The sequence below is a fragment of the Bombyx mori genome, chromosome 14 (genome assembly GCF_030269925.1).
Source record: "Bombyx mori chromosome 14, ASM3026992v2".
Classification (NCBI taxonomy): Eukaryota; Metazoa; Arthropoda; class Insecta; order Lepidoptera; family Bombycidae; genus Bombyx; species Bombyx mori.
This window is the reverse complement of record NC_085120.1, coordinates 3,645,978-3,672,863: the sequence shown is the minus strand read 5'-3', so window position 1 is coordinate 3,672,863 and position 26,886 is coordinate 3,645,978. Positions and strand designations below refer to the sequence as shown.

General features: G+C 37.9%; 1 protein-coding gene across 1 annotated transcript in view; it reads right to left on the bottom strand.

Annotated features, from left to right (window-relative positions):
- Window positions 1-15,151, bottom strand: part of LOC110386593 (retrovirus-related Pol polyprotein from type-1 retrotransposable element R1) — a 63,460-nt gene extending 48,309 nt beyond the window's left edge. The window contains exons 1-2 of the mRNA XM_062672237.1: window positions 15,085-15,151; window positions 13,482-14,409 (exon numbers count right to left, since the gene is read on the bottom strand). Coding sequence (XP_062528221.1) covers window positions 13,482-14,409; window positions 15,085-15,151 — 995 coding nt within the window. The remainder of the gene's footprint in view (window positions 1-13,481; window positions 14,410-15,084) is intronic.
- Window positions 15,152-26,886: the final 11,735 nt, after the last annotated feature.

The window sequence follows — 26,886 nt, the reverse complement described above, 5'->3', positions numbered from 1 at the left end:
AATTGAAGTGTCGCCAGCATGAATCCAGAAGATTCCATGATTTATTTTGAAAATTGGCTATTGCGTAGGTTCTTAGAAGTAGGTTTTTGCAATAAAATTTGTTAGCTAACGTTGTCAGAGATCCCATAAATGCATTGAGGTATAATATAATAAAAGAGATTTATTTATTTATTTATTGCTTAGATCGGTGGACGAGCTCACAGCCCACCTGGTGCTAAGTGGCTACTGGAGCCCATGGACATGTACAACGTAAATGCGCCACCCACCTTGAGATATAAGTTCTAAGGTCTCAAGTATAGTTACAACGGCTGCCCTACCTTCTTCATCTTCTAGTACTTCAAAACGAAACGCATCACTGCGTCATAGCAGAAATAGGCAGGTACCGACCCATGCGGACAATAGGTCCTACCACCAGTAAATACGCAAATTATAATTTTGAGTTTGATTTTTATTACACGGTGTTAATTCTTTACGTAGAAGTCAATCGTGAACATTTGTTGAGTAAGTATTTCATTAGAGAAATTGGTACCCGCCTGGGATTCGAACACCGGTGAATCGCTCAACACGAATGCACCGGACGTCTTAACCGATAGGCCACGACGACTTTTAGATATAGAAATAGAACTCTTCGTAACGATGTTGATGAAGTAGCTTGAACTGGTGAACATAATTTCTTACTGGTAATTGATTAGCAATGTATTTGAAGGCGAGACAGTCGATACATATTATAATAAAGTTGTCACTAAGAATCTCTGCGTCTAGGCGGCTATTGATAATCAATGTTGTGATGTTCATATGCTCGATCCGTTTGAAATCTTTTAGTTATCTTCCGTAGACTAAGCACCAGGAATACTGCGTCACATTTGAGACAAAACGTCTAATTATACGTCATCATAAATCTTTTTTTTTAATTCCTCTAACATAATTGGTTCTGAAAATTTTCACAATTTAGTAATAGGTATACGCTAGTTTTGTTGCGCACTAATGTTGGGAAATACTAATATTAGCAGCGACTAGTGATGGGTTGGCTGTGAGTTCTATGATACTAAACATCTCTGATATGGTCTGTGTGCTTAGTGCGAGTTTTTTAACGTTCTGGATAGCGTAAAAGTTAACTTAAATTTGTATGAAATTGGAACGCTTACCTATGATTGCCGCTAGGGGCGCTGTTCCAACGGCATACAGATTCGAGTTAACTTTTACGCTATCGAGAACGTTAAAAAACACTCGCACTAAGCACACTGATCCCAAATTGTACTACGCCCAATTTCCTAGACATGTCCTTTTCGAATAAACAATCGGAGTTCCCACGGGAGACCGTACCAGGGCCAATTACGAGCTTATTTAAAAAAGTAACAAGTGCCCCGCGCTCACATTCACCGCCCGGAGAGCAATAAATCGGAAACCAACACCACCGACGTGGGACATCCAATTTAACTTGAAACCTAATCATTTTCTTTTTTATTGAAACTCTTCTGAGAATGACTGGCTCGGTAGTGCCGTTAGTTAACGCTCCTGACTGCTGAGTCCAGGATTGCTGGTTCGATCACCACATCAGGCTAATATTCGTGTGGTTGCTATTTAAACGCGTCTACCTATGAGTATTCCGACGTATAGGGAAAGGCGGACCTTACAAGATCACCCAGGCGATCCCCAATGCGGTGGACCGGGCTAGTTAAAACTGCACTGGGGGTTCCCTAAATCAGTGCTGTAGGGTGACCTCAGCATAGAGTGATGGCGGGACATCGTGATACCCATCAAGTTTGCCCCCTGCAACGCTAAATGATGATCTCGACTCTGTCAAGAGTGACACAGCTATTTATTATTTGAGGCTAGAAGGTCGCGTGTGACTTGTTCCTGGCTATGTTTAATGTTTGACTATGTTTAATATTCTAGATTTAATTATCAATCATATATATTTTATTTATTGGTGGTAGGAAGTCTTGTAACAATGCAAAATAAAATGTGTTGATTCCAATTTATAAATTAAATTCTTTTTAATTGATATGTAACAAGAGTTTACTTTTTATTAGATATAGAAAATTATGATGAATTAAAATATAATATGGGTTGAATTGATCACTCCAGGCCATTCCATCGATTTATTATAAGAAAATAGATGCTATTATCGGAAGCACAACGTTATTTTTACAATAAAAACAAAATTTAAATGTATATAAAGACTAAATAAATTGAGTTTGCATAATTGGTTCTTTTCTGGATGATCTCCTCTACGACCTGTCAATTGGATCTAGTTATGATTAGCAATTTGACGTTAAAAAGGTTTCTTCATTCAATTTAATTTAATTCAACTAGATTTAAAATTTCTGTTAGCTACACCATAAACATCACCCACGCTGAATGTTTAACTCAAAAAAATAATCGGGTAGGTATGCGAGCGAAATGCGTGGCTCCAAGTTTACGTGAACAAAAAAAAAAAAAAAAACCAAGAATTTTTTTGTAAAGTTCATCAACGCATCGAAACGCTGCTTACGTTCTAAGAAATTAAAATAATTATCGTAAGTAACTGAATCTAGTGGTAACATCACCGAAATGTATTTGATTACGAGAACTTCCGATGCTATCGACGATCTATGTAACGGCCGTGTCTCGAGACGTGCCTGTAATGTGAGAATGTTTGTGCTTTATCTTTGAATTACACGGGCGTTTATAGTGACGAGCTAACTAATGAAATACAATATAAATTTTTTTAAAGAAATGAATTTTTTACTGGTGGTAGGACTTCTTGTGAGTCCGCACGGGTAGGTACCACCACCCCGCCTATTTCTGCCGTGAATTAGCAATGCGTTTCGGTTTGAAGGGTGGCGTAGCCGTTGTAACTATACTGAGACCTTAGAACTTATATCTCAAGGTGGGTGGCGTATTAACGTTGTAAATGTCTATGGGCTCCAGTAACCGCTTAACACCAGGTGGGCTGTGAGCTCGCCCACCCATCTAAGCAATAAAAAAAAGAGAGAATTCCACAGAAGTGATACAAATATGTCGATTTAAATATTACTACTATATCCCTTTTTGTACAGGGAATTTTAGTTGCGAATGGTCCAGATGATCTTAAATCGTAATAGAATTTTACTCAATGCTGTTTACTTACTGATATATCAGCTCTATTAGTCAATCATCGATTTTTCCATTATAATATTATTATAATATACTGTATTCACCTCTTTCTAGGAGTGCTAGTGATGTGGGACGTAATACCCAAGAAAGGGAGCTATGGATTTCCTAATCCTGCTGTAAAATTAAATTCAATCAAGTGCTCTATCTAACCTAAGGGGGGCGCTAGCCGTTATTTCAAAGATACTGAAGGTAGCCTTTAAATTGGCAGAAGATATTTTCAAAGATCATTTTTAGTATTTTTACTTTCTTACCTGATAACTTATCTTCTCACTTTTCGATAAGTATTCGTTTCTACTAAAAGCAAATAAAAATGCGACGATCATTGAAATTTTCGTTAGTTTTGTAAATATTGTCAGGTTATATGTCTTAACAATCTGCTTAAAGAGGATCCTTAGCTACTTCGGTCACATTGCCCGCCGATAGACGGATAACTTAGACACAGTTATTGTGACGGATAAGGTGGAAAGTAAGAGACCACGCGGCTGATCACCTAACCGCTGGTGTGACCAAATAACCACCCTGAATAGCTGAATGGGCTGCCAGTCGCAAACAGAAGAAGAAACAGAAGCAGAAGCTGAGGACCAGACGAGGTGGAAACAGCTCACCAAACAGGCCACGGTCGAGTTTCATGCCTTCACGACCTTCAGTAATGAAGAAAGCGACGAAGAAGAAGATGCTTTTCGAATCATAGGTATTTTGAATCTCAAGTTTGCTCGTCAGAATTCAATGCCGTGTATTCACAAAGAGTGCCGCGCGTAATTTCTTTACCCAACCCTATAAATCGATGGTTACTCCATATTAATTAGGTTGCATGTACCACGGCTACTGTACACCGTGCACGTAATATATGCGTTCTGTTGAACATATTTAAATTTATTTATGAAAAATGTGTCCATTTATTTTATAGATACGACGGTTGCGTGTAGACCATATGTTTTTTGTTTAATTTACAGTAGAGTATTGTAGCCTTTTTTTTTAAGTACCTATTTTAAAGAATATAAATGGGCTACTTTAATATGTTTTACCTTCATTTTTGGGTGATTCAAATTTTAGCTCGAAAGACAATAATATGTACGATTATTGATCAAAATTTGTGTAGAATTGGGATCACTCAAAATAAAATTATTCTAGTATTGTAACTTTTACTCTTCTTTTCTAAAATCTTTTATAAAATAATAATTAAAAATTAATTTACGCTTTATTACGTCTGACTCATTTTAATCGTTTTCGCCATCTTCCTTTACTCTGTCATTCACTTGTTCCTTTCTTACCGTTTTCTCTCACTCACATCTTAACGCTCCACACTATTTTCATACGTTCCATTACTACCACACCTACAGTTGTAAACCGGATCAATTGAGTGTCATTTTTATATTTCTTACTAGCTGACCCAGCAGAATTCGTAGTGAATCAATCGATAAACAAAAGACCGAAACTTTTGTATAAAATAAACTTGAAACAAACAAAAGGAATCCGTCCGACGGGGGACACATCAAAAGGAAAACAAAATTGTTATTTTTATTTAAATTCAGGGCATTTTCATATTCATCTACATTTTAAACCTTCGTTGGACTTCCACAAATAATTCTAGATTTAGCCAAATCGGTCGAGCTGCTCTCGAGTTTTAGCGAGACCAACGAACAGCAATTCATTTTTATATATATATATAGATAGATGATTTTTTATTTGTTTGCCAATACAAATCTCGAGACACGTGCATGTACCCTGCAGCGTACTTTATGAATAATACAAGACTTAACTTTGTGTGGTTAAGTACTTCTGTAGCGCCAAGTTTATGTGAACGACATCTATTCAATTAGAGGTTTTTAATAAGAAGTCAATTTCAACGAAGCATTATGAGTACTGTGAGATTGAAGATGTATTTATAATCTTTTATTTATTTATTTTTTGCTTAGATGGGTGGACGAGCTCACAGCCCACCTGGTGCTAAGTGGTTACTGGAGCCCATAGACATCTACAACGTAAATGCGCCACCCATCTTGAGATATAAGTTCTAAGTATTAATCTTTGTTAATAAGTTCTAATCATTGTATTTATTACTTTTATATAAGATAATGCACTTTAGTTTTATTTACATTGACCATTGGTCTGCCCATGTGGGTTAAGGTCGCCCTGCATTGTTCGGTCGGAAAGTAATCATGTTGCGCAATAAAAAAAATCGACTTAACGTTTTAATATTTTCAAGATAGATAACATTATTGCTTTTTATAATTACGATATGCGAACGGTGAGCTTGTTTACGTAAAAGTAGATTGCGACAAATGCAATTTTAAACGTACGCTCAATATAATAATATATTTTATATACATTCGATCTTAGTGAAAATTCCTTATTGTACATTTTTTTAATATTAATTTTTTTTTGTTGCTTAGATGGGTGGACGAAATCACGACCTACCTGATATTAAGTGGTCACTGGAGCCCATAGTCATCTGCAACGTAAATTCCGTCACCTACCTTGAGATGTAAGTTCTAAGGTCTCAGTATAGTTACAACGGCTGCTCCGCCCTTCAAACCGAAACGCATTACTGCTTCACGGCAGAAACAGGCAGGGTGGTGGTACCTACCCGTGCGGACTCACAAGACGTCCTACCAAGAGGTAAATAGATTTAACATAAACATTTAAATGAAAAATATTTCAAACCAGTATTTCCTTTAGACTTTTTTACAGTAAATGAATGCAACATTATTATAATCACTAGTTAGGTTATCGTTAACTTAATTACTATACACTGACAATTAATTATTCGAAAAACTAGATAGCAAAACCATTTCGCGTTTAGAAATAGCGTGAACGGCACTTACCCTGACACCTCTAAGATCTAAGATAAAATCTAGATCATTTTGTAGTTTATCTCCCGCTGAATAATTGGCCGATCTGTTCTTTTATACATATTTATAGTGAAGTATCTGTCCGGTGATGTTTATGTTAATTAGGTGGACGCTACCTCAATAGAAACAGAGGGGCGGGTTGAATCGCTAATTCTTCAAGCCTTGATCACAGTTTTTTTTATTGGTGGTAGGACCTCTTGTGAGTCCGCGCGGGTAGGTACCACCACCCTGCCTATTTCGGCCGTGAAGCAGTAATGCGTTTCGGTTTAAAGGATGGGGCAGCCGTTGTAACTATACTGAGACCTTAGAACTTATATCTCAAGGTGGGTGGCGCATTTACGTTGTAGATGTCTATGGGCACCAGTAACCGCTTAACACCAGGTGGGCTGTGAGCTCGTCCAGCCATCAAGCCAATAAAAAGAAGGAGTTAAATTTGATAGAATTTTTTTTGCCTAATTGGGTTCAGGCAATCATAGCGTATCTGGTATTAAACAATAGCAATTTAAGATGTGGGATCAAAGTCTCGAATGTGCAATGTAACGGCTGATCTAAAATATATCAATTTAAACAAATCCATAGATAGATAACTTAGAGTAATAAAAAAAAAGTGTTTTGATAAATATAATCAAAATGATATTATTTACTTGCGTGTTTATTTTAAATCTTTAAAATGAATTACTCCTACTAGCTTATGTTTAAATACTAATTAATAGCTTTCACACATTAAAAAATACTAATCATTTTTCCGGCGCAGAGTTTAACCGAAAATTAAAGCCTAAAAGTCATATTGATTAGTTGTTGCGTGAAAGGAATAATACTACATATATAATCATATAATTATATAAATAATCATAAATAGATAAATAAATAATCAAATAAATTTCAATATTTTTTATATTAGCTGCATTATATATATTTAGCACATTGTGCTGTTTGTTACGATATCATTGTTTTATAATATGTTTATAATATGCTACATATTACATATATCTACTTGTATTTACTCTAGGACACTATGCAGAGTCGTTAGCGTATCCTTATTACGTAAAAGAGGTTACTTTTATTATTCGAATGTACATTTTTGAAATACAGTTTTTTCCACCTGACTAATTAACAACGAGTTAATCACGAATTAACTGATATTTAACAACAGTTTGATATACCCGACAGTGAACAAACTGGTCAGTCTACGATGACCCCTGACAAGACTAATGTTCGCGCCGGGCGTCTCCTGCATTGTGCTTTATTTGTATTCGATAATGTATACAATCTCTAATTACACGCAACGCCTTCTGATTGCTAGGGTTGCAGAATATTACTTATAGAAATAAAATATTAAAAAAGTGTCTACTTTATATGAATGTTATTTACAAAAATGTGAATTTTATACAAATAGATGTGAATTAAAATCCCTACTTCAAAAAAAGAGGATGAGTTTGTGGTTTATTGGTTAATCCATATTAAGCGGTTATATGAGACTTTAGGCACATGATTGTTTTGTTTCACCTTGAAACAAAAACGATTTCATTCACATTACATAAGTCAATTTTTTTCCCTTAAAATTTACACTTAATGTGGGTTCTTTTTTTCATATGCAATTCAATGTCATCTAATGTAAGATTTTAAATTCGTTGTAGTGTCTTTCACCCTCAAAAACTGTTTGATTGCTTATTGTGATTACGCTTCTCCACTAGATGTCGCTATGAAACTCAATCGAGTTTTTTTAGGAGGGTACCATAAGTAATAATAATAAGGGTACCATAAGGCCGAGGGCAGAACACTAGCCAGATGGTCAGAGCTGATTAAGAAAGCAATTGGTGGTAGTCCATGCCATCCATGATCGAACACTAGGTAGGAAATTGACATGTGGTCGCGATCCTCAGCAGTGAGGGAATGATGAAGAAGAACCATAAATAGTGGCTCGAAGGCTTTTCCGCAGCAGAGAACGGGATTTCTTAACGGCTTCCCGAATGACTCGATCGTTTTTGACCGCGAAAACTATAAAAATCAATACGTTAGTATCTTTGAAAAAAAAATGTTCAATATTTTTGAATATAAGCAGTGAAGCAGTAATGCCGAAGGGTGGGGCAGCCGTTGTAGCTATACCGAGACCTCATAACTCATATCTCATGGTGGGTGGCGGTATTTAGATTGTAGATGTCTATGGGCTCCAGTAACTATTTAACACCAAGTGGGCCGTGAGCTCGTCCATACATCTAAGCCATAAAAAAAATCATTCACGCATTATTTGTTAAATGACAGCCCTATATAAATAAAATCCCTGCTAGAATCCGAGTCGTATAGGTGTTGTCTCAGCCCTAATTAGGAGGGGCCCGAGGTGTCGGGACCGTTGTCAATGTTTATTCTGGAACGTGTACTGAAAAGCCTTTTGTTAAATAGTAACTACCTTCTATTTGCAATTGTAATTACTTTACCGATTCCTACCTTACTGTTTAATGTTGAGAGTGTTGTTGGTGAATATCGACAATGACAATGCACTATTTATTAATGACTAGCCGTAGCCGCCCGCTCGCAGCGCATTTAAAATTAACATTATTATTTATTGTCATTATTATTAGGGGGTCCAACTATCATATAAATATTAGCCTATCCATTAGGTGCATGTATTTTCTACATGGATACCAAGTTTCAAGTCAATTGGATGCACGGCTCAGTAGTTATAACGGAACATCCGTAAAAACCACTGTAGATTTATATATTGGTATAGATTAAAAATAATTTTAAAGTCATACTGCTCAAGCGACTGTTTTTAGACCTTGATAATCCGCCATTGTGGGTAGATCTTTCTCGTAACGCTTTTCGAATGAAGAAAGCGAGCGACTATTTTTAGAGCTTGATAAAACGGGTCAACACCAAATTTGACTTTGATTGTAAAGCATAAAATTTCGATATTTTAGATCGTAATTAGACGAAAAAAAAATACATGGCATGAAACAGTTTGCTTTTGAACTTTAATAAATTGACCACATAGGAAACAAAATGCTTCAATCAGCATCGTATTTACACTTTCGTGACATTTTAAGCTTTCTGGGCTTGTACAAAACACCTGATCGTTGTTTATGACTCGAGTGCCATCTAGTGGCACTGTGTAAACGTAAACACCCCTCTCATAGCGCGGTTTTTTTCAAAGTATTAAAATTAGTTAAAATTTATAAAAAATTGAAAAATGAGTATTATTACTATAACCATCATAAAAGCAAACTTTATACCAAAAAAAGGTGTATTTTCGTTTTTGTGAATAATTAACAGGAAAAACCTAGTATACCTAAACGTTAGGACAAAGAACGAATTTTTTTTTGTAGAGTTGTGTAACCTACCATTGAGGGTAGTCTTTTTCTCGTAACGTTTTTCATTTAAACAAAATGGCGGTAAAAGCAGAGTTAATTTCGAAGAACTCCCCATCTCGGTTCTACGTCATTCGAACTCATTAACGTTTTATCGCTTCCGGTTCAAGCGCATCTATAGTTGAATATAATTTTCCTTCGTCTAAATATAGACTAATGACAAATACAAATACAAGAGTTGTTACTTCGTGAAACTCATGCGCACGACTAGTATGTAACGGAACTTTTTATGTTCTATTGTTTTTCAAACGAACGCTCGTCATTGGTCGAAAAATTTAATGGGAGGTGGTAAACGAATGTTCGATTGGACGAAACGTAATGAATGCAAAATAATGATGGCTGTCTGATTGGCATTAGGCGTTCTGTGGAATAAATTAATTAAGACACAATGTGGTAAAAAAAAAACATATTTCTATTAGATTAATTGTTGAATCATAATATTTTGATTGATCTTATGAAGAACTAGCATTTTAAATTAATTTTCGTTATTACCTAATTAATTTTCGTTATTATCGATTATTTGCAATGAGAACAATTTTGTTTTAAATCTGATAAAGTGTGTATACAGGGTGCTCTACAATTTCCTTCAACAAATAGGACTAATGCAGATAACTTAACATTGAAAAGGTCATCGAAAATTTATGAGAACCCTTTTTTATTTCAATCTAATCTCACCGGGTAGCACATGAGGCGACTGATAACTGCTTTGGGTCACATCCCACAGGTTTTTTTTTTAATAACGAATTACTGGTGGCCTTGAAGCTTTTCCAGTTTCACCAGGACAAACTAAGGGGCTATTCCAAACTCACGCGGACCGGTAAGTGAGCTTACGGGTTCAACTTGAGAGAATTGCTAACACTAGCCCTATCAAGAACATTTGCTGAATCTACTGCCGGATCGAAATAGCGACACAAGGGGAAGATCCGACGAGAAAGTCAGTGAGTTACCGTGAACCTATGATAAACAACTACATTTCCATTCCAATGTCATCAAAACGTTCAGCATGATTTGTTAGACATCAAAAGCCCACTTGACTCCGATGACCCGTTAATTCTTCATATTGGAGACTAGGAAAGATTATATTCAATTAATACACGTCGTTGTGATCGAACGTATCAATAAAAGAAGTCGTTGGTAATTCATCGGTAGCCGAGACGAATTCTTAAATGCCTACACATAACTCTTGTGTGCTAAGTTAATTCAATTCGATTATTCATAATGCGCTTAATTAATTTTCTTATTAAATAAATTTTGTCGTCGTAGGTCAACCAAGGTCGTTTTTAATCGGACGATGAGACCTCGGGAAATATCATTAACCAGTCGTAACTCCGGAGTGTTGACAGTTGACTGATAATTAATGATTTTAATCGTAAGGGGCTATTCTCACAGCGTGCGTACCGGTAGAGGAACTTGCAGGGCTCATCCTGGGAAAGCTTGTCGGTGGTAGGACCTCTTGTGAGTCCGCGCGGGTAGGTACCACCGCCCTGCCTATTTCTGCCGTGAAGCAGTAATGCGTTTCGGTTTGAAGGGTGGGGCAGCCGTTGTAACTATACTGAGATCTTAGAACTTATATCTCAAGGCGCATTTACGTTGTAGATGTCTATGGGCTCCAGTAACCACTTAACACCAGGTGAGCCGTGAGCTCGTCCACCCATCTAAACAATGAAAAAAATAAATAAGTTGCCCTAGCGAAAGCAGGGCTTCGCTGAATCCATTACCATCCGGGTATCGCAAACCCACAGAAAAGACCACGCGGGAAATTTTGCTGGTTGTGTCTATGGGCTAGGTTGCAAGTGGAACTCTTCGTTTTATTCGACGAGTTCGACGAGAACGATAACCGGTGTTTGGAGAACCTAAAAGCACTGAGAGTGGATCTGGAGGAGCCGATAAGACATGTTTTGGGCGACGGCGGTTTTACGTTGCCCAGTCGCTTGGGTCGCATAGAAACCAAGATCAACACCAAGGGTTGTCATTTCTGGCCGCTTTTTCGAAGATCAGAAAGTACTAGATAGACTGAATAAGTTTATGCCTTAAAAATATGAGGGGAATTGTTTTAGGTGATTAAATCTCTCCTTATACAGGATGCATCGGTGACCACCGGAAAGTTCATGACTGAAATACCTCACCTTCTTCATTGATAGTGCATTTTCAAATATAATAAATGTATGCATCACGAGGTACGATAGACTACTTCTCAATACTATACCCATCCACAAAGTTTGAAGAATTATTAAAGAGGCAAACAGAGTCTCCAATGTTTTCGATACCGTAAAAGCTAATTTAAGATGAATATTTAAAAAAATGTAATTTTTATAAAAATCTAGTATTTAAAAAAAAAGACATGCCCGCTAAGTTTCTTGCCACTTCTTCTCAGGACGGAGGCTAGTTTTTATGAATTGGTGGTAGTTCTTTTTGACGTTCAACAAGTGTGTACTTTCAATTATGTTGAATATCTTTTTTTTTGATTTTGATTTTTTGAACTCAAATTTGTACGGAGTTGGAACAGTGCCCCTAGCGGCAAACGTAGGCAAACGTTCCAACTCTCTACAAATTTGAGTTAACTTTTACGTTATCGAGAACGTTAAAAAACTCGCACTAAGCATACAGGTGGCTTAGGCCACCAATATTACCCATTACGTAATATCACTCAGATTGAATAGATGCGTAGAGTGGACTGAAGTAATATGTATAATGCATTTGCGAAACGAGTTGTATGACTGCTTCGTGGCAGACATGAGCAGGATGGTGACGCGAACCTGCTCGTAAGAACTAAAAATATGCCCTGCTAAAGCTAGGTTACTCGAGTCAATAAAATATTGCTGTAGTTATAATCGATAAAACTTTTTTCTTAATTCCTCCGACATTCGTGACCATGATTGAGTTTCTCAATAAATGTCAAGACAAATTATCAGTTTTTTAATCATAATCGAGACAGATTTACGATATTTATAGGCTGTCTCTTTTACTGATATAAATATCACTGTTTTTAATTATGTATTTAATTTTGCCTATGTATTTGTCTCTGTCGATTTAACGCTAAGTTTATTCGGAATGATAATTTTTCATTCTGGCTCAAATACGCTTGCAGCTTGATTAAGGTGGATGCTGAGACTTTTTTATTTAAACATAGAGTGGAGTCCATGTTTATGACAGTCTACAAGTCATAACCAACTTTGATGTGCTATCGAAATCTCAATATTATCCTTCGAACCAGAGCGCTTCAATTTTCTATGACATGAAATAATAATCATGCATGCTTGCAATGTGTTCAGCGCATCGGTCTAGGCAAGTTGAAGTGTCTCATATTTGAGACTTGAGGTCTCAATTTGTAAGGGATGTCCTAACTCTTCACTCTTGAACCAATGACTGCTTTGAGGCTACTTCATGTGAACTACCAGTAAAGTAAGTACTCCCATTCAAATCTATGATGAAAATATTTCTTTTTTTTATTGCTTAGATGGGTTGACGAGCTCACAGCCCACCTGTTGTTAAGTGGTTACTGGAGCCCATAGACATCCACAACGTAAATGCGCCGCCCACCTTGCGATATAAGTTCTTAGGTCTCAAGTATAGTTACAACGGCTGCCCCACCCTTCAAACCGAAACGCATTACTGCTTCACGGCAGAAATAGGCAGGCCGGTGGTACCCACCCGCCGGACTCACAAGAGGTCCTACCACCAGTAAAAATAAATACCTGACATGTAATATGGTGACAATATAATATGATATGTGTGGCTCTGAAATGGACTTTCCTACCTGGGGTTCTTCGTGCACTGTAACTAGTCCTTCCTTAACAACAGTTTTACCGATTAGCAGGAGGGCTACTTTTGTTATCCATGAGTGACGCTAGCGACTTTCAAGCACGTGGGTGTACTGGTGGTAGAGCATCTTGTGAGTCCGCACGGGTAGGTACCACCACCCCGCCTATTTCAGAGTTGAAGTAGTAATGCGTTTCGGTTTGAAGGGTGTGGTAGCCGTTGTACAATAAAACTCAGGCTTAAGGGTCTCAAGAGTGGCGGCATTTGCATTGTTGATGTCTATGGGCTTATGAGCTCCGGTAAACACTTGATACCAAATGTCTTTTCTACTTTAATCTCATAATCTATGAGATTTTCTGTATCATACCTTTCTCTACCAAAGACAGGATATTCTATTATTATGTGCTCTACAGTTTCCGGTTTTTCCGGCTCGCAGATACACGATGGGTCCTCCTTACATTTGAAGCGGTTCAAATATGCGGAAAACCCACCATGCCCTGTCATTACCTGAGTTAAAATACCGTTTGGCTTTACGTGCCGGACTATGCTGCAGGCCTTTATGGCGTCTGGGAAGAAAAGCTTGGTAGTTGCTGCGGTTTCACCATCACTGTACCTTTTGTTCCATACCTCAAGCGACCCCAAACGGATCTGTCGCCTGACGCATGAGACAGGGCACAGGTCATAATCTGGCTTGGTCTTCAGCTTCAGAGCGGCCTCTTTTGCGAGCTGGTCAGCTCTCTCATTCCCCTCTAGGCCCGCGTGAGCTTTAATCCAGAAGAGTTCAACGCGTTTATTCCTGCGCTTGCACTCTTCTAGATTACGACGGATTTCGACCACTAAGGGATGGAGAGAGCGATTATTTGTAACGGCTTCTAGTGACGACCTTGAGTCACTGTAGATTCCGAAGCTGTCTTTTGGGTGCTTTATGATCTCCCTAGTGCTCCTACATATAGCTAACAGTTCCGCCTGGAAGACCGTACAGTACGACGACAGCTTCAATTTCTTGCACTTGGTCTCGACCTCATTGCTCCAGAAAGACAATGAGGCCCCGACCTTGCCATCAATTTTGCTGCCATCGGTGTATATGCGTACTGTTTGCGTACTATGGGTGTCTACCTGTTCACGGTCCTCCAAGCATATGAACTGCAGATCTATGTGTTTTGCTGGGTGGGGAATATCTGCGAATTTGGTCATGCGCTCCATCTCCCCGTCTCCTGTCGCCAGCTGGCTCACTCCCCTCTTTGCCTCATACAGGGCTGCTGCCTCATGTATTCTGAGGTCCAGGGGGAGTAGTCCTGCCAGCACATAACAAAGTTAAAATATTTATTGCGGTTTTTTCGTTCCATTAGGCAACTAGTAAATATTTGATTAACCTCATTGGTTGGTCTTTGATCGGGAATATTGTGTTCAGGTTGGTTTCTCGACCGCTTTAGGTTTTGTATAATAATTAACATTTATATTGATATTTGAGCGTACCTACATAGTCTAGTCTCAAATGCGTTTCCCAATATCCAAAATATAGAAGAAAATCTCAGCTCTAGACCGGTGAATTATAAACCCTCATTTACTAATGAAATTATTAATTATAAGCTGTCGATATTGACATAAATATTAAATCCCAAAGACATCTCCTACATCGATAGCAAATAAATACATTCAAAGCTTTCTTGAGCTTGAAGCTTCAGTGATTCCGCAGCCGTTAAACCTCTGACCTTCCAATCTTTAACCATATAATTACTTGCAATTCAATTACTGGCGGTTCTTGAATCTGATTACGTTACGTCTTACTGGAGAGATCTAAATGTATTTGAGATGGTGATACGCGACTCGGATTAATTATAGTTATACGCAACTCGTTACTGTTATATTCCTTTCGAAATACAGTAATACTTGAATTGACATTAAAAGAGTTTGAAGACATGAGTTTGAAGTCTAAGCTAATATATATTTAGAATACCGACGGGTCTGACCTTCAAAGACCTTCGGCGTATTCGTCGAAGATTTTGACGTGAACCCACCGCTCCTAGCTGAGCCCATGTTCGCCCACCTAAGCTGGTGAATCTGGAAAAACCTCTGGGTTACCAACAATCCCTCCATACAAAAAAACAGTGGTGATAATTACCCGAGTGTGTCCACACAAATTTATAAGAATAATAATATAAATTTGCAAGAAAATTGTAAGTGTATAGTGGATATGGTATTAGCAGCATATTCCTGACAAAATGTTAAAGATGATTTAGACATTATTACATAACGAACTTTCTCGCCGGATCTTCTCAATGGGTCGTTATTCCGATTCGGTGGTAGATTCTGCGAAGCACTGCTTTTGCTAAGGACAGTATTGGCAACTCTCTTAAGTTAAGTCCGTGAGCTAACATACCATTCCGCATGAAACTGGAATTGCCCCTTAAGCTACAAACGAATAGGTAGAAAAAAAAAGTGTGGTAACGTGGGACAGCGGATAGGAACGAAGTTCCTTATTATAAAAATATTAATTTTAAGTTCTATTCGAGGTATAAAGGAAATAAAACTGGAGGCTTCGCAACAACCCACGGTCATTCGGTAACGTGCGAGCTTATTGTGATACACTTCATTTACGGTTGTTTGCATATGAGTTAGTGTATTGCGCAAACGAACGCTCTGAGATCGTGGTCAATGAATGATAAAAAATATGTTATTTTTTGTACGTTATTACAAAGTTAAGTCGTACACTGTGTGCATTACTAATTTGTACGTTATTACAAAGTTAAGTCTTATACTGTGTGCATTACTAAAAAGCTTACGTTACGGACGCTTTTTCACGGCTAGGGTACCTCTCCCCAACGTCCCATAAGAAGCTTCTTTCCAAAAACGAATCCAAAATATAATATTTATTTACTCTTAAATTCGATGAGGTTAAATAAAATAACAGCACTAACCGTAAAAAAAACCGTAGCGTGTGTTGCAAAGTTGCGAGCAACCGAAGAATGTGTAAGCGAATGAATGAAAATTGCGAAGGCGTCGCCGGGTCGCGTCGGATTGACCGCCGAGCGAACACCTGTGAGCGCTGCACGCCAACTAAGCACACATGCAACATGGACTATAAATTCTACATCAAAAGTGAAATCAAGAAGTTGAACTTCTTTATTCAATGAACAAACGCGATCATTCAAATATCCATAGCTTTGGTACCGATTGAGAGTGCAAGTGCATTGAGATGAATTACAATGAAATTAAGACCTTGTTCCTTCCCAAATATTACGTAGATTATAATACAGTAGTTAATGGATAAATATTAAAAATGTAATTTGGTAAATATCCATTGAGAAAGTCTGAATTACAATGACGACGAAGATGCTCTCAATTTTAAGTTTTAGTACTCGACAATTATCTTTAAAAATAAAGGTCCGTTTTATTTGGTATTAGCTTCAACAATTCGATGTTTTTAATTGAACTTCAATTAAGTTTCATCATCAGCCTGTATCTATTCACTGCTGGATGTAGACCTCTCCCATAGTCCGCCACAATGAACGATCCTCCGCCTTCCGCATCCAATCTCTGTCAATCAATTAAGTTTACTCCATTTAAATAGCTGAAGAAGCTTTTTCCAAATTTTAAACTTTAAATGGCTCTCCTGTAAAGTTGCAATTTGTCACTTAAACCAAACATCCTTTCACCCCTCGATACGTACTCGATGGTACAGGCTACTAAGGTACTTGTGACTTTAATTTTAATGTTGTCAAACGTCAGGTCTTGTAGCTGTAGGGAATATACTGTATACCCTGGCCATCAGAAGCATGAGGTTGCAATAACTTTTTTAAAAAATCCTTTATATATTAGGTAGTAAGTAAACTTGTAATTTTTACCAGTTTGGTAAATAAGCTATTTCCGGGCTGAGTTTTCAATTTTAAATTTACATTTATTTACATTAAATTTTATGCCTTTTAACTCTTTAAATAAACGTGGCGCACAAAACATTCGAATTAATTTGGCTTTATCTTGATTTTTTTTTTTTTATCTAATTTATTGCTCTAGACGAATACACAAGCTCACGGCCTGGCTAACCTGGTGTTAAGTGGTTACCGAAAATCAAAGTTATCGCAGTACTGCCACCTAAGTAATGAAGTGGAAATCTCAATAGTACTGATTCCGTCTTGGATTTCAATCTCTGAACGACAATAGCTTAGTTTATTTAAGTTATTATTTATATAGAACCAATTAAAACATTAAACTTTCATGAATTGTCGGAGTCGTGGAGTCAGGAGATAAGAAAACGGATGCGATTATGACAAGTTTACAGTGAAAACATTTATTGAGATTGCGAAACTTAGTCAATGTTGTTTAATCAATGAGATCCGGTAATCATGAGTGAGCGAAAACATTAGTAGAAATACTTGTTTTAAGATCTCTCCAAATACTGTTTTCAATGTCGTTCAAAACGCCCAAAAATTTGCGGCTAACAAAACTTCATATACCGAAGATATTGTAAGTTAAGCTTGTAATTTTAGGGTTCATCTTTTATGGCCACTCTTCATAAGCGATGCATGAGTAAACATCAATGATATATCCATACGCTACGTACTTGTTAACGTTATGAAACCCTGACGCCATTATGATTCGCCAATCGGGCAAGTTAGCCCACTGAGTTTCTCGCCGGATCTTTTCAGTGGGTCGCCGATTCGGTGGTAGATTTTACACTGCTCTTGCTAGGGCTAGTGTTAGCAAATTCTCTCAGGTTGAGCCCGAGAGTTCACCCACCCGTCCGGCCGTAGATGGAATAGCCTCTTAGACTGCCAGTGAATAGGTAGGGAAAAAAAATCGGGCAAGTATGAATATTTTAGTATTTTTTCAGCTTAGTCGGTGGAGCAAGCTCACTGTCCACATAATATTAAGTGGCTATTGGAGCCTACAGACTTTAACAAGGATTTCCTTGTCGCCACCAATCATGTCACCACCCACTATTAGATATGAGTTCTAAGTTTTTGTTGTTTAGTACAACGTCTGCCCCACCCTTCGAATCGGAATGTATTACTGCTTTGGGTTAGAAACCTACCCTTACCGGCTCATAAGACGCCTTGCCACCAGTTTAACAGAGTACAAATATTACGTTAAGCAAATCTATTTATCTCAATTTGAATAATCATCACAAGAGTAAGTAGTGTGACACGGATTGACAGCCCTATCAGTATTACGCAATGAATGATTTCAATAATCACCAATGTATCGTTAGATAGGCAACTTAATATGTCATCTAACTAAAAAGTGTAATTGTGCTTATGCCACTTAACTTTCAATTCGTTAACTTAACAATATACGTATGTGAAAATGTCCAAAATACAAATCTAAGAGTCATTTTGATCGCGATCATTAAGGTACCAATGAAATTAGAGGAGATATAGGGTATTTAGTGAAGCATTGTCGCTTGACCAAACTATGACCAAAGGAGACGGAAAATCGTGGGCCAAAAATGTAATAACTTGGAATGTAGTCTAAAAAATTTGTCATATTTTTTTATATAAGAATATAAAAAATCACCTCAATCCTCTTTCTGGGACCGGAGAAAAATGAGAAAGTTAGTTTTTGTCGGTATAACGGTGTGATCGATTTAATTAATCGATTACAGGATTATAAAAAGAAAAACATTGCACTAGGTAATTAATGCAAAGTAATTAAATGAGCGATTTATACTTGTTGTATACAAGTGCGGTATGCGCCGGATTTTATTGCGATTATATACATAAATGAAGAAAAAGTCTATTATTACTTAGCAAAGTAATATGATTATCGATTTCAAATCGATTAAAATCGATTGTATTTTTGATGACAGCTTTGACAGTAAGCTGACATGACGTTTGTTCATAGATTATACAATTATTTTTTGGCGCTTGTTGGTTTTTTCTGCTCTACTCGTTTTGTATCTTCGACGCATTTTGAGTGTGTATCTATCGGGCTGTTTTTATATTTTCAACGATCACTGCTTTATTATTACGGATTCCAACTCTGCCAGCCTTGTACGACAATTGCTTCTACACTGGACACCGAAGATCGCTCACACGTTTGACATGAAATTGTTGCATTGGATACTGTTGAAATTATGGATCGCTGTGTGAATTGTGGGATAGCAATTCCATTCTCCATACCTGATATGTATCATTGATATTCATTCATAATATGACATTTAAAAGATTATCCAATGGATATAATAAACATTTACTTATGCTTAAATAAGTTATTATTCAGCTCTTTTAAAGAGATTGTAACATAACCTAACTTTTACTAAATCTTTATTAACTCGGCTCTCAGATTGAGAAAACTTTTATAATTTTCAGCAAGGTACTGATAAATCTGAATCTATTAATTCATATTAGTTTCATCACGTTACATTCGGGCCCAAAAATGTATGTAATCGTTTCAGTCTCCTTTAAGCCCGCCTTTTCTGAATGGCCAATGTAAACGCAGCCCTAGTCCGGCGTGCCTCGCCTGTGATTACAAGCGGACGGCACCTGTTTAAATGGTTTCCTTTAAAAAAACGAAACGCTTCTGTTTCGAGCTCCATTACGCCCTACCTCGCACAATGCCTTTAGCGTTTTGGGATCATTACTTACTTACAAAACGCAAAACTGGGGCGGCAGAATCATGCGCAACGTTTGTCACTTAAAGTCCGGTAGTCAGTCGCTTTTGTTCGTAAACTGCTGCGGTTTTCAAATAAGGGGTCCGAGGTAACAATTCGGGCACGTCCGCTGGATTCCTTTTCTTTTGGACGTGGCTAAATTGAGAAAATTGCCTGTGGATAATTTCGCATCGCTTCGTACGTCCTATGTTGATAAAGTGCCATTATTTCGCACGTAAACGGTCAATTAAATAGATTGTGTGGTGGCTGAATGGTGTGTCCCGGATTTATGTGTAGATAGATATGTGCAATGTTTATCGAGAGTCGATTTTCGTGTTACAAATTCATTTCTGTAATTACGCAACTGTATTATATGTAGTTTTGATTTTAAAGGATCTTGTTTTAAGTTCCATTTGCGTTTAAAAGTCGACGGTATACCATGAATGAAATAAACCATTTTTAAATGATAGTCTGGATATAATAAACATAAGGTTTTTGCCAGTTTTCTATACCACGTCTGTATCAGTATCTGTACTAGTATTAACTAGTATTTTAAAAATATTTTGTACCTCACCGACTTCTACTACAGTAAATGTAGGCATTTTGACAAATCGACTGCATTTGGGATTTTGGATAATTACTGGATAACTTATTTCTGCTGTGTGTCAGTATTGCGTTACAGATGGAAGGATAGAAGAGTATTTCTTTGTAATTCAACTTATGTCCCAAAACCCTTTTTTTTCTACCTATTCTATTAACCTCGAGGGGTTATTCTAGATTCACCGAGCTTGTAGGTGAGCTCACGGAGCTCAAGCCGGGAGTGTTGCTAACACTGGCCCTAGCAAGAGCAGTGCTTCGCAAAATCTATCACCGGATCGGAAACGCGACCCACTGACAAGATCCGGTGAGAAACTCAGCGGGCGATGGCTATGGGTTAAGTAAAATCGCTAGCTACGTATGAGTCCTACGCACTCCACCTTAAAAATGAGTGAGCCGTGCTCTAATCTGCTTTTTTAACAAAAATCGAAAACATTAAAACCCGAATCGTCGATAACGATCGTCTCAATTTTTCGCAAACAATGCTCGTTTTTAATAACACGAAAAAAAAAAACGCTAAAAAGCCACGCTATTGATAATGCAAAAAATAATAATAATAAATTACCGTGCGGTCAGTAATAAACAGCGATTTGCTTCGGGCGACTCCAAGCGCTACCAGTGCCTGCGAAGAATTGAGATAAAAAAGAAAAAGAAGCATTCTTATATCAAAGGTGTATCGTTAATGCATTCGTTGCCTCGGGCTGCATGTCAGGCCTACATTGTTTTCTGAGATGTGATTTTAAAAAGTTGCAATTTTTTTTCAGTGATTCATGTTCACTAATATTTTTTTGGGCACCTGTTTTGATGTGACTACGATTGTATCATAATCGAAAGCTCGCTTACTCATAATCGGAAGCACGAGCATATGCCGGTGCTCATAAAATATATATCGAGTATCATAGAGAAGTCGTCTTGGCTTGAAGGATAAGCCGCCTAATGCGTTCGTACCTAGCGCTGCGACAGTGCTGGAGTTCGAATCCCGCAGACAGGTACCAATTTTTCTGATGAAATGCGTACTTAGCAAATATTCACGAATGACTTTCGCTATGAACGAACAACATCGTGTGATAAAAATCGAACCGGCAAAAATTATAACTTGCTTAATTATTGACGGTGGGGCGTTTTATGAGTTCACGCGGATAGGCACCACCTCTCTGCCTATTTTCTTGTCTATTTCGGTGTTCTTAAGTAGGTAGTATGGATAAACTCCAGTAACGAGTTGTGTGACGGTAAAAACCAGAAGACGGAATCATCTCAAATAATTCCTCATAAGACAGCTGTACAAAGACATTTTTTGCCACGTACCATCCGGCTTTGGAATGAGCTCCCCTCCACGGTGTTTCCCGAGCGCTACTACTTGTCCTTCTTCAAACGAGGCTTGTGGAGAGTGCTCAACGGTAGGCGGCTCTGCCCCTGGCATTGCTGAAGTCCATGGGCGACAGTAACCACTCACCATTAGGTGGGCCGTATGCTCGTCTGCCTACAAGGGCAATAAAAAAAAATTATAACTTAATTAATAGAGCAAATCTTTTCAACAGCTATGATACTTTTCAGAACCGTTCTTAAACAATAAATTACAGCAACAAAAGGTGAGGTGTCGTATTTCTCATACAAATTATAATGTTGTACATCAAACCGTTTATAAATACAAGTGTAAACGAATGTATATAGAGGTGGTGTCACAGTGAGGTCGAAGCGGCTATTTGTCGCCAGTAACGAGCAACAATACGCGGCCAGGTCGCACGCAAATGCACGCCCCCCGACCGCGTGCATTTGTAACTCGAAGCTGTTATGATTGTATCACACTGAGTGCAAGCTAGCTGCTTTTTAATACGCTTTCATTAGCTTCAGACGTGTGTATGTTTGTAACGGAATCTTTGAACATTTACTCTCAGACACATCCCACTGAGTTTCTCGCCGGATCTTCTCAGTGGGTCGCGTTTCCGATCCGGTGATAGATTCTGCGAAGCACGGCTCTTGCTAGGGTTCGTGTTAGCAACGTCATCAGGTTTGAGCCCCGTGAGCTCACCTACAAAAGTTAGGGTTACGCTGAAATAGCCTCTCAAGGCTCTCAGCTTAGGTAGGAAAAAAAAAAAAAAAAAAAAATTACATGATTTTGACCCCCTTCAATACGTCGGTTTAACTCGAAATTTGGTATACTTATTAAGGAGCTGAGTCACATGAAACACGTGTCCAGTATTGCATTATTGGGCCTTAAAGATAAGGGAATATAGCAGTAGTAGCTACAAATAACCTTGATCGTACTGTTGTTTATGTAGGGTAACTTATATAATTATATAACTTGATTTGATAACTTGTTTAACACTAACTTGTATATATACGTCGGTATCTAACTGACTGGTTTGACATTCTGTGAGCGATAAAAGTGTTGATGAATATAATTAAAACAAATTTTACTGTGTCATTTTTAGATTACTTATGTAGGGCTTTCGTGTTCACAAACTTTGTAAGGTGTTATATGTCGTCACGTCGTTGAATATTGTGCTAACAATCGTCAATTTTTTTATTAAAAAATATTTCTAGACTTTTCGGTTTCATTTCACACATCATAAAACTAAATGTGTCTATAATAGAGCTATCACATATCGGTACTGCGATTGATATAATAAAAATTGTGACTTTATCACTGTGCAGACATAAAAAGTAATTTGAGGACCAATTTTTTTTAACTAGTCGCTTGTAACCTAAGGGGCTATTCCAGCTACTCCCGAACCATGACCAATACTATTTGTATCTCTAAAATAGTGGTGCAGGACTAGCCAATTTCTGCCGCAAAACAACCCTGCTTCTAAAATGGACTGACAAATTGATAATATCATAATGAAATTGAGAAGAGCTCACAGACCACCTGGTGTTAAATGGTTACTGGAGCCCATATACACCTACAACGAAAATGCGCCACCCATCTTGAGATATAAGTTCTAAGGTCTCAGTATAGTTACAACCGCTGCCCTACTCTTCAAACCGAAACGCATTACTGCTTCACGGCAGAAATAGGTGGGGTGGTGGTACCTACCCGTGCGGACTCACAGAAGGTCCTACTACCAGTAATTACGCAAATTATAATTTTGCGGGTTTGGTTTTTATTACACGATGCTATTCCTTCACCGTAGAAGTCAATCGTGAACATTTTTCAAGTACGTATTTCATTACAAAAATTGGTACCCGCCTGGGATTTGAACACCGTTGCATCACTAGATACGAATACACCGGACGTCTTATTCTTTAGGCCGCGACGACGACTTAGTAGAAGCGATTATTTATAGCTGTGAATTTACTAGAACGGTACATTTAAAAACAATGGTCGATTTAAAATTTCTCGTTATTTATATTGTTGCCAGTGCAATTTATAACACATATTATATTAAAGATATATTTTGAAGCCAATCGTTATATATGGATTATAGGTAACGAACAACAATGCGCGCTTAGGTCGAGAGCCCCCCACCGGCGCGCATTTGTTACACGTTGCGTGCGCGTCTAGCCACAACAAATTGTTACTACACCGAGTGCAATTTTATATTATTTGATTATCGATTTTGAGATGTCGTCAATTAAAGGAATACCTGTACAACTATTACCAAATTTTTTAGATGTTGCTTGAGGTGAATATTTATAAATGTTTTTTTTTTCTCTAAAATGGAACGGGGTCAATCTTTGCTGTGATTATTCGGTGATATTTGGAAAAAATATGGATTTCTTGAAAATACTCACGCGTCACTTTCCTATGTTGATGTTACTATCAAACTTTCTTTTGAGTTTCGAACATATTCGTAAATCGAATACGGAGACGATTAAACTCACCTCGATTTTTTCTTTTAGGACTTTTAACGTGGTTCTAATGTTTGATTTTTAAATTAACTTCCTCGTGAACTTTGGACTTACGATGCTTAAACAACGTAAGTAGTTCTGGCCACATACCTCCGTATCCTTTTTCAATAGTAGCGACGGGCTTACAAACTACCTGGTCATCTTCGACAAAAACCTTCGAAATCCACCGATCAAGTGAGCGCCACTCGTTCACGCTATCACCAAAATCCCATCACGCGGTTCCAAACTGCTGTTCACCAAAATAAAATATAACAAATTCGTTTTCCAGGTTTCCCGTTGTGCCCCCAACTTAATTCAGCGCCATAGCAACGCGTAACTAGGCAACAGACCATCGGTTATGCATTACAGTCATTGTGTTCATTTGATAAATACACCGCAGCCAGACTCGTTAATAGAACGCTTCGTTACTTTCACGGCTATTATTTGTCTTAGATTGTACGTTTTATGTTTTGATTCCCAACCGCATAGACTTGGGCGTAAATGGTTTTGCAGAGACTCATATATAAACTGCCCCGATCCACTAACGGTGCTTTTAGGCACCACAAGCACCGGTCACCGACCTTGTCGAACCCGTCGCTTGCGACGAAGGGCTCGACGAGTAAATTTACCCTCAGACACAGCCCACTAAGTTTCTCGCCGGATCTTCTCAGTGGGTCGGGTTTCCGATCCTGTGGTAGATTCTGCAAAGCACGGTTCTTGCTAGGGTTCGTGTTAGCAACGTCGTCAGGTTTGAGCCCCGTGAGCTCACCTCCTAGTTAAGGTTACACTGATATAGCCTCTCAAGGCTATCAGCTAAGGTAGGGAAAAAAAATACATGTATACTGCGTAATGCTTAAAAATCAATCATAATAATACAATAGGACACTCGGTAATGATTCACTATGACTGCGACTATGCTATTAAATAATTGGCGTAATTACTGATGGTAGGACGACTTGTGAGCCCACGTGGTTAGGTACCACCATCCTGCTGTTATCCGTGAAGAAGTAATGCTTTTCGGTTTGAAGGGACAGCCGTTGTACTGTAAAAACTGTGACTTAAAAATCATGCCTTAAGAGCGGGTAGTGGAATTAAAGGCTGGGTAAGCTGTAAGCCCAATTTAGCTATGAAAAAACATGCCGAGTTTATTAAAGTAAGAGGGGTAATAAATATTTCTTCATTTGCCTTAGTAATGCTATGATTTAGAATTTTACTGGTGGTAGGACCTCTTGTGAGTCCGCACAGGTAGGTACCACCACCCTGCCTATTTATGCCGTGAAGCAGTAATGCGTTTCGGTTTAAAGGGCGGGGCAACCGTTGTAACTATACTGAGACCTTAGAACTTATATCAAGGTAGGTGGCGCATTATCGTTGTAGATGTCTATGGGCTCCAGTAACCACTTAACACCAGGTGGGCTGTGAACTCGTCTCCCCATCTAAGCAATAGGCAATAAAAAAAATAAGCTTATGTCAACTGTTTAACTGTTACTTCCTAGAGATCGTAGATATAGCTGACATAAAGGGAACGAACTCAGGGCCCTGATGTTGAGCCATAACGGCCCATAGACATCATAACGTGACGGACGCCACCTTGAGATATAAGGCCCCCTTTTATGGTAGCTTTGTGGAGCAGTAATGCGTTACAGTTTGAAGGGTGGATACAGCTACCATACAATTGAATCTTAGACTTCATGTCTCAAGGTGGGTGGTGGCATCCACGTTATATCTATAAGCTTCGGTAACCACTTAACATCAGTTAAGTCGTGATATCATTTACACGTGTATGCAATAAAAACGTAAGCCGAATTCCACTACTAATTTTGAGGTGAGGTGATAAGTTTGCTTTTTTCAACGGGCGATTTCATACTGCCCAAGAAAAACGTCATGAGAAAAACGAATCGAAAACTTAGGTCCGACATTAAAGATATCGTACCATTCAAACTAGAAGCTTATAGTTTCTCTCCAAAAATAATAATGAGGAACTACCCTCCAAAACATCAGTTTTATATTTTTTTAAACAAAACACACAATCACATAACTCATCTCTATTTTGGGCAAAGCTACTCAGTACATTTTCTTGTTTTTCTAGGCTCTGTAAACGCTTGCCACAAACTTACGTATCTGGAATGCGGAGCGTTGTATTTTTCCTTGTGAGCATGTTTTTTGTGATCGCAATTGACCATCAAGTAACCGATCAGAACGCATTGTGGCGCCAATGAATAGATCGTCCACCTTCATTGTAAGATAATGCAGGGCGCATCTGACACACGGTTCGAAAAATCATCCAGCGAATCCTTAAAAAAATCTCCATGTAGTCGTCGTGGCCTAAAAGATAAGAGGTCTTATGTACTCGCATCGAGAGATTCAATCATCCGGGTGTTCGAATCCCCCATCCTGGTATTAATTCTACTGATGAAATAGGTACAATGTTCAGGAATAATTTGTAAAAGCTAAAATGGCAAAAAATTATAATTTTCATAATTACTGTGTGTGCAATTGACGCATAGACCAAGTATCATGGACTCCGGGAACCATTTACCAGCAGGTTTTCCGTGACTTCGTTCATTTGTAGCAATAAAAAAAACTCAAGAGCTTCCCAATTGCCAAAATTCTTATATTTTATAGTTTTATAAGTAAAAATGTTTTTTTAGAATATACATTTTCGTGGAGATAAACTACACAGTAATTAAATCAATTTTATTCAATAGATTTTCTTGTTTTGGATTTTTATTTACTTAAATATATAGTACTTTAT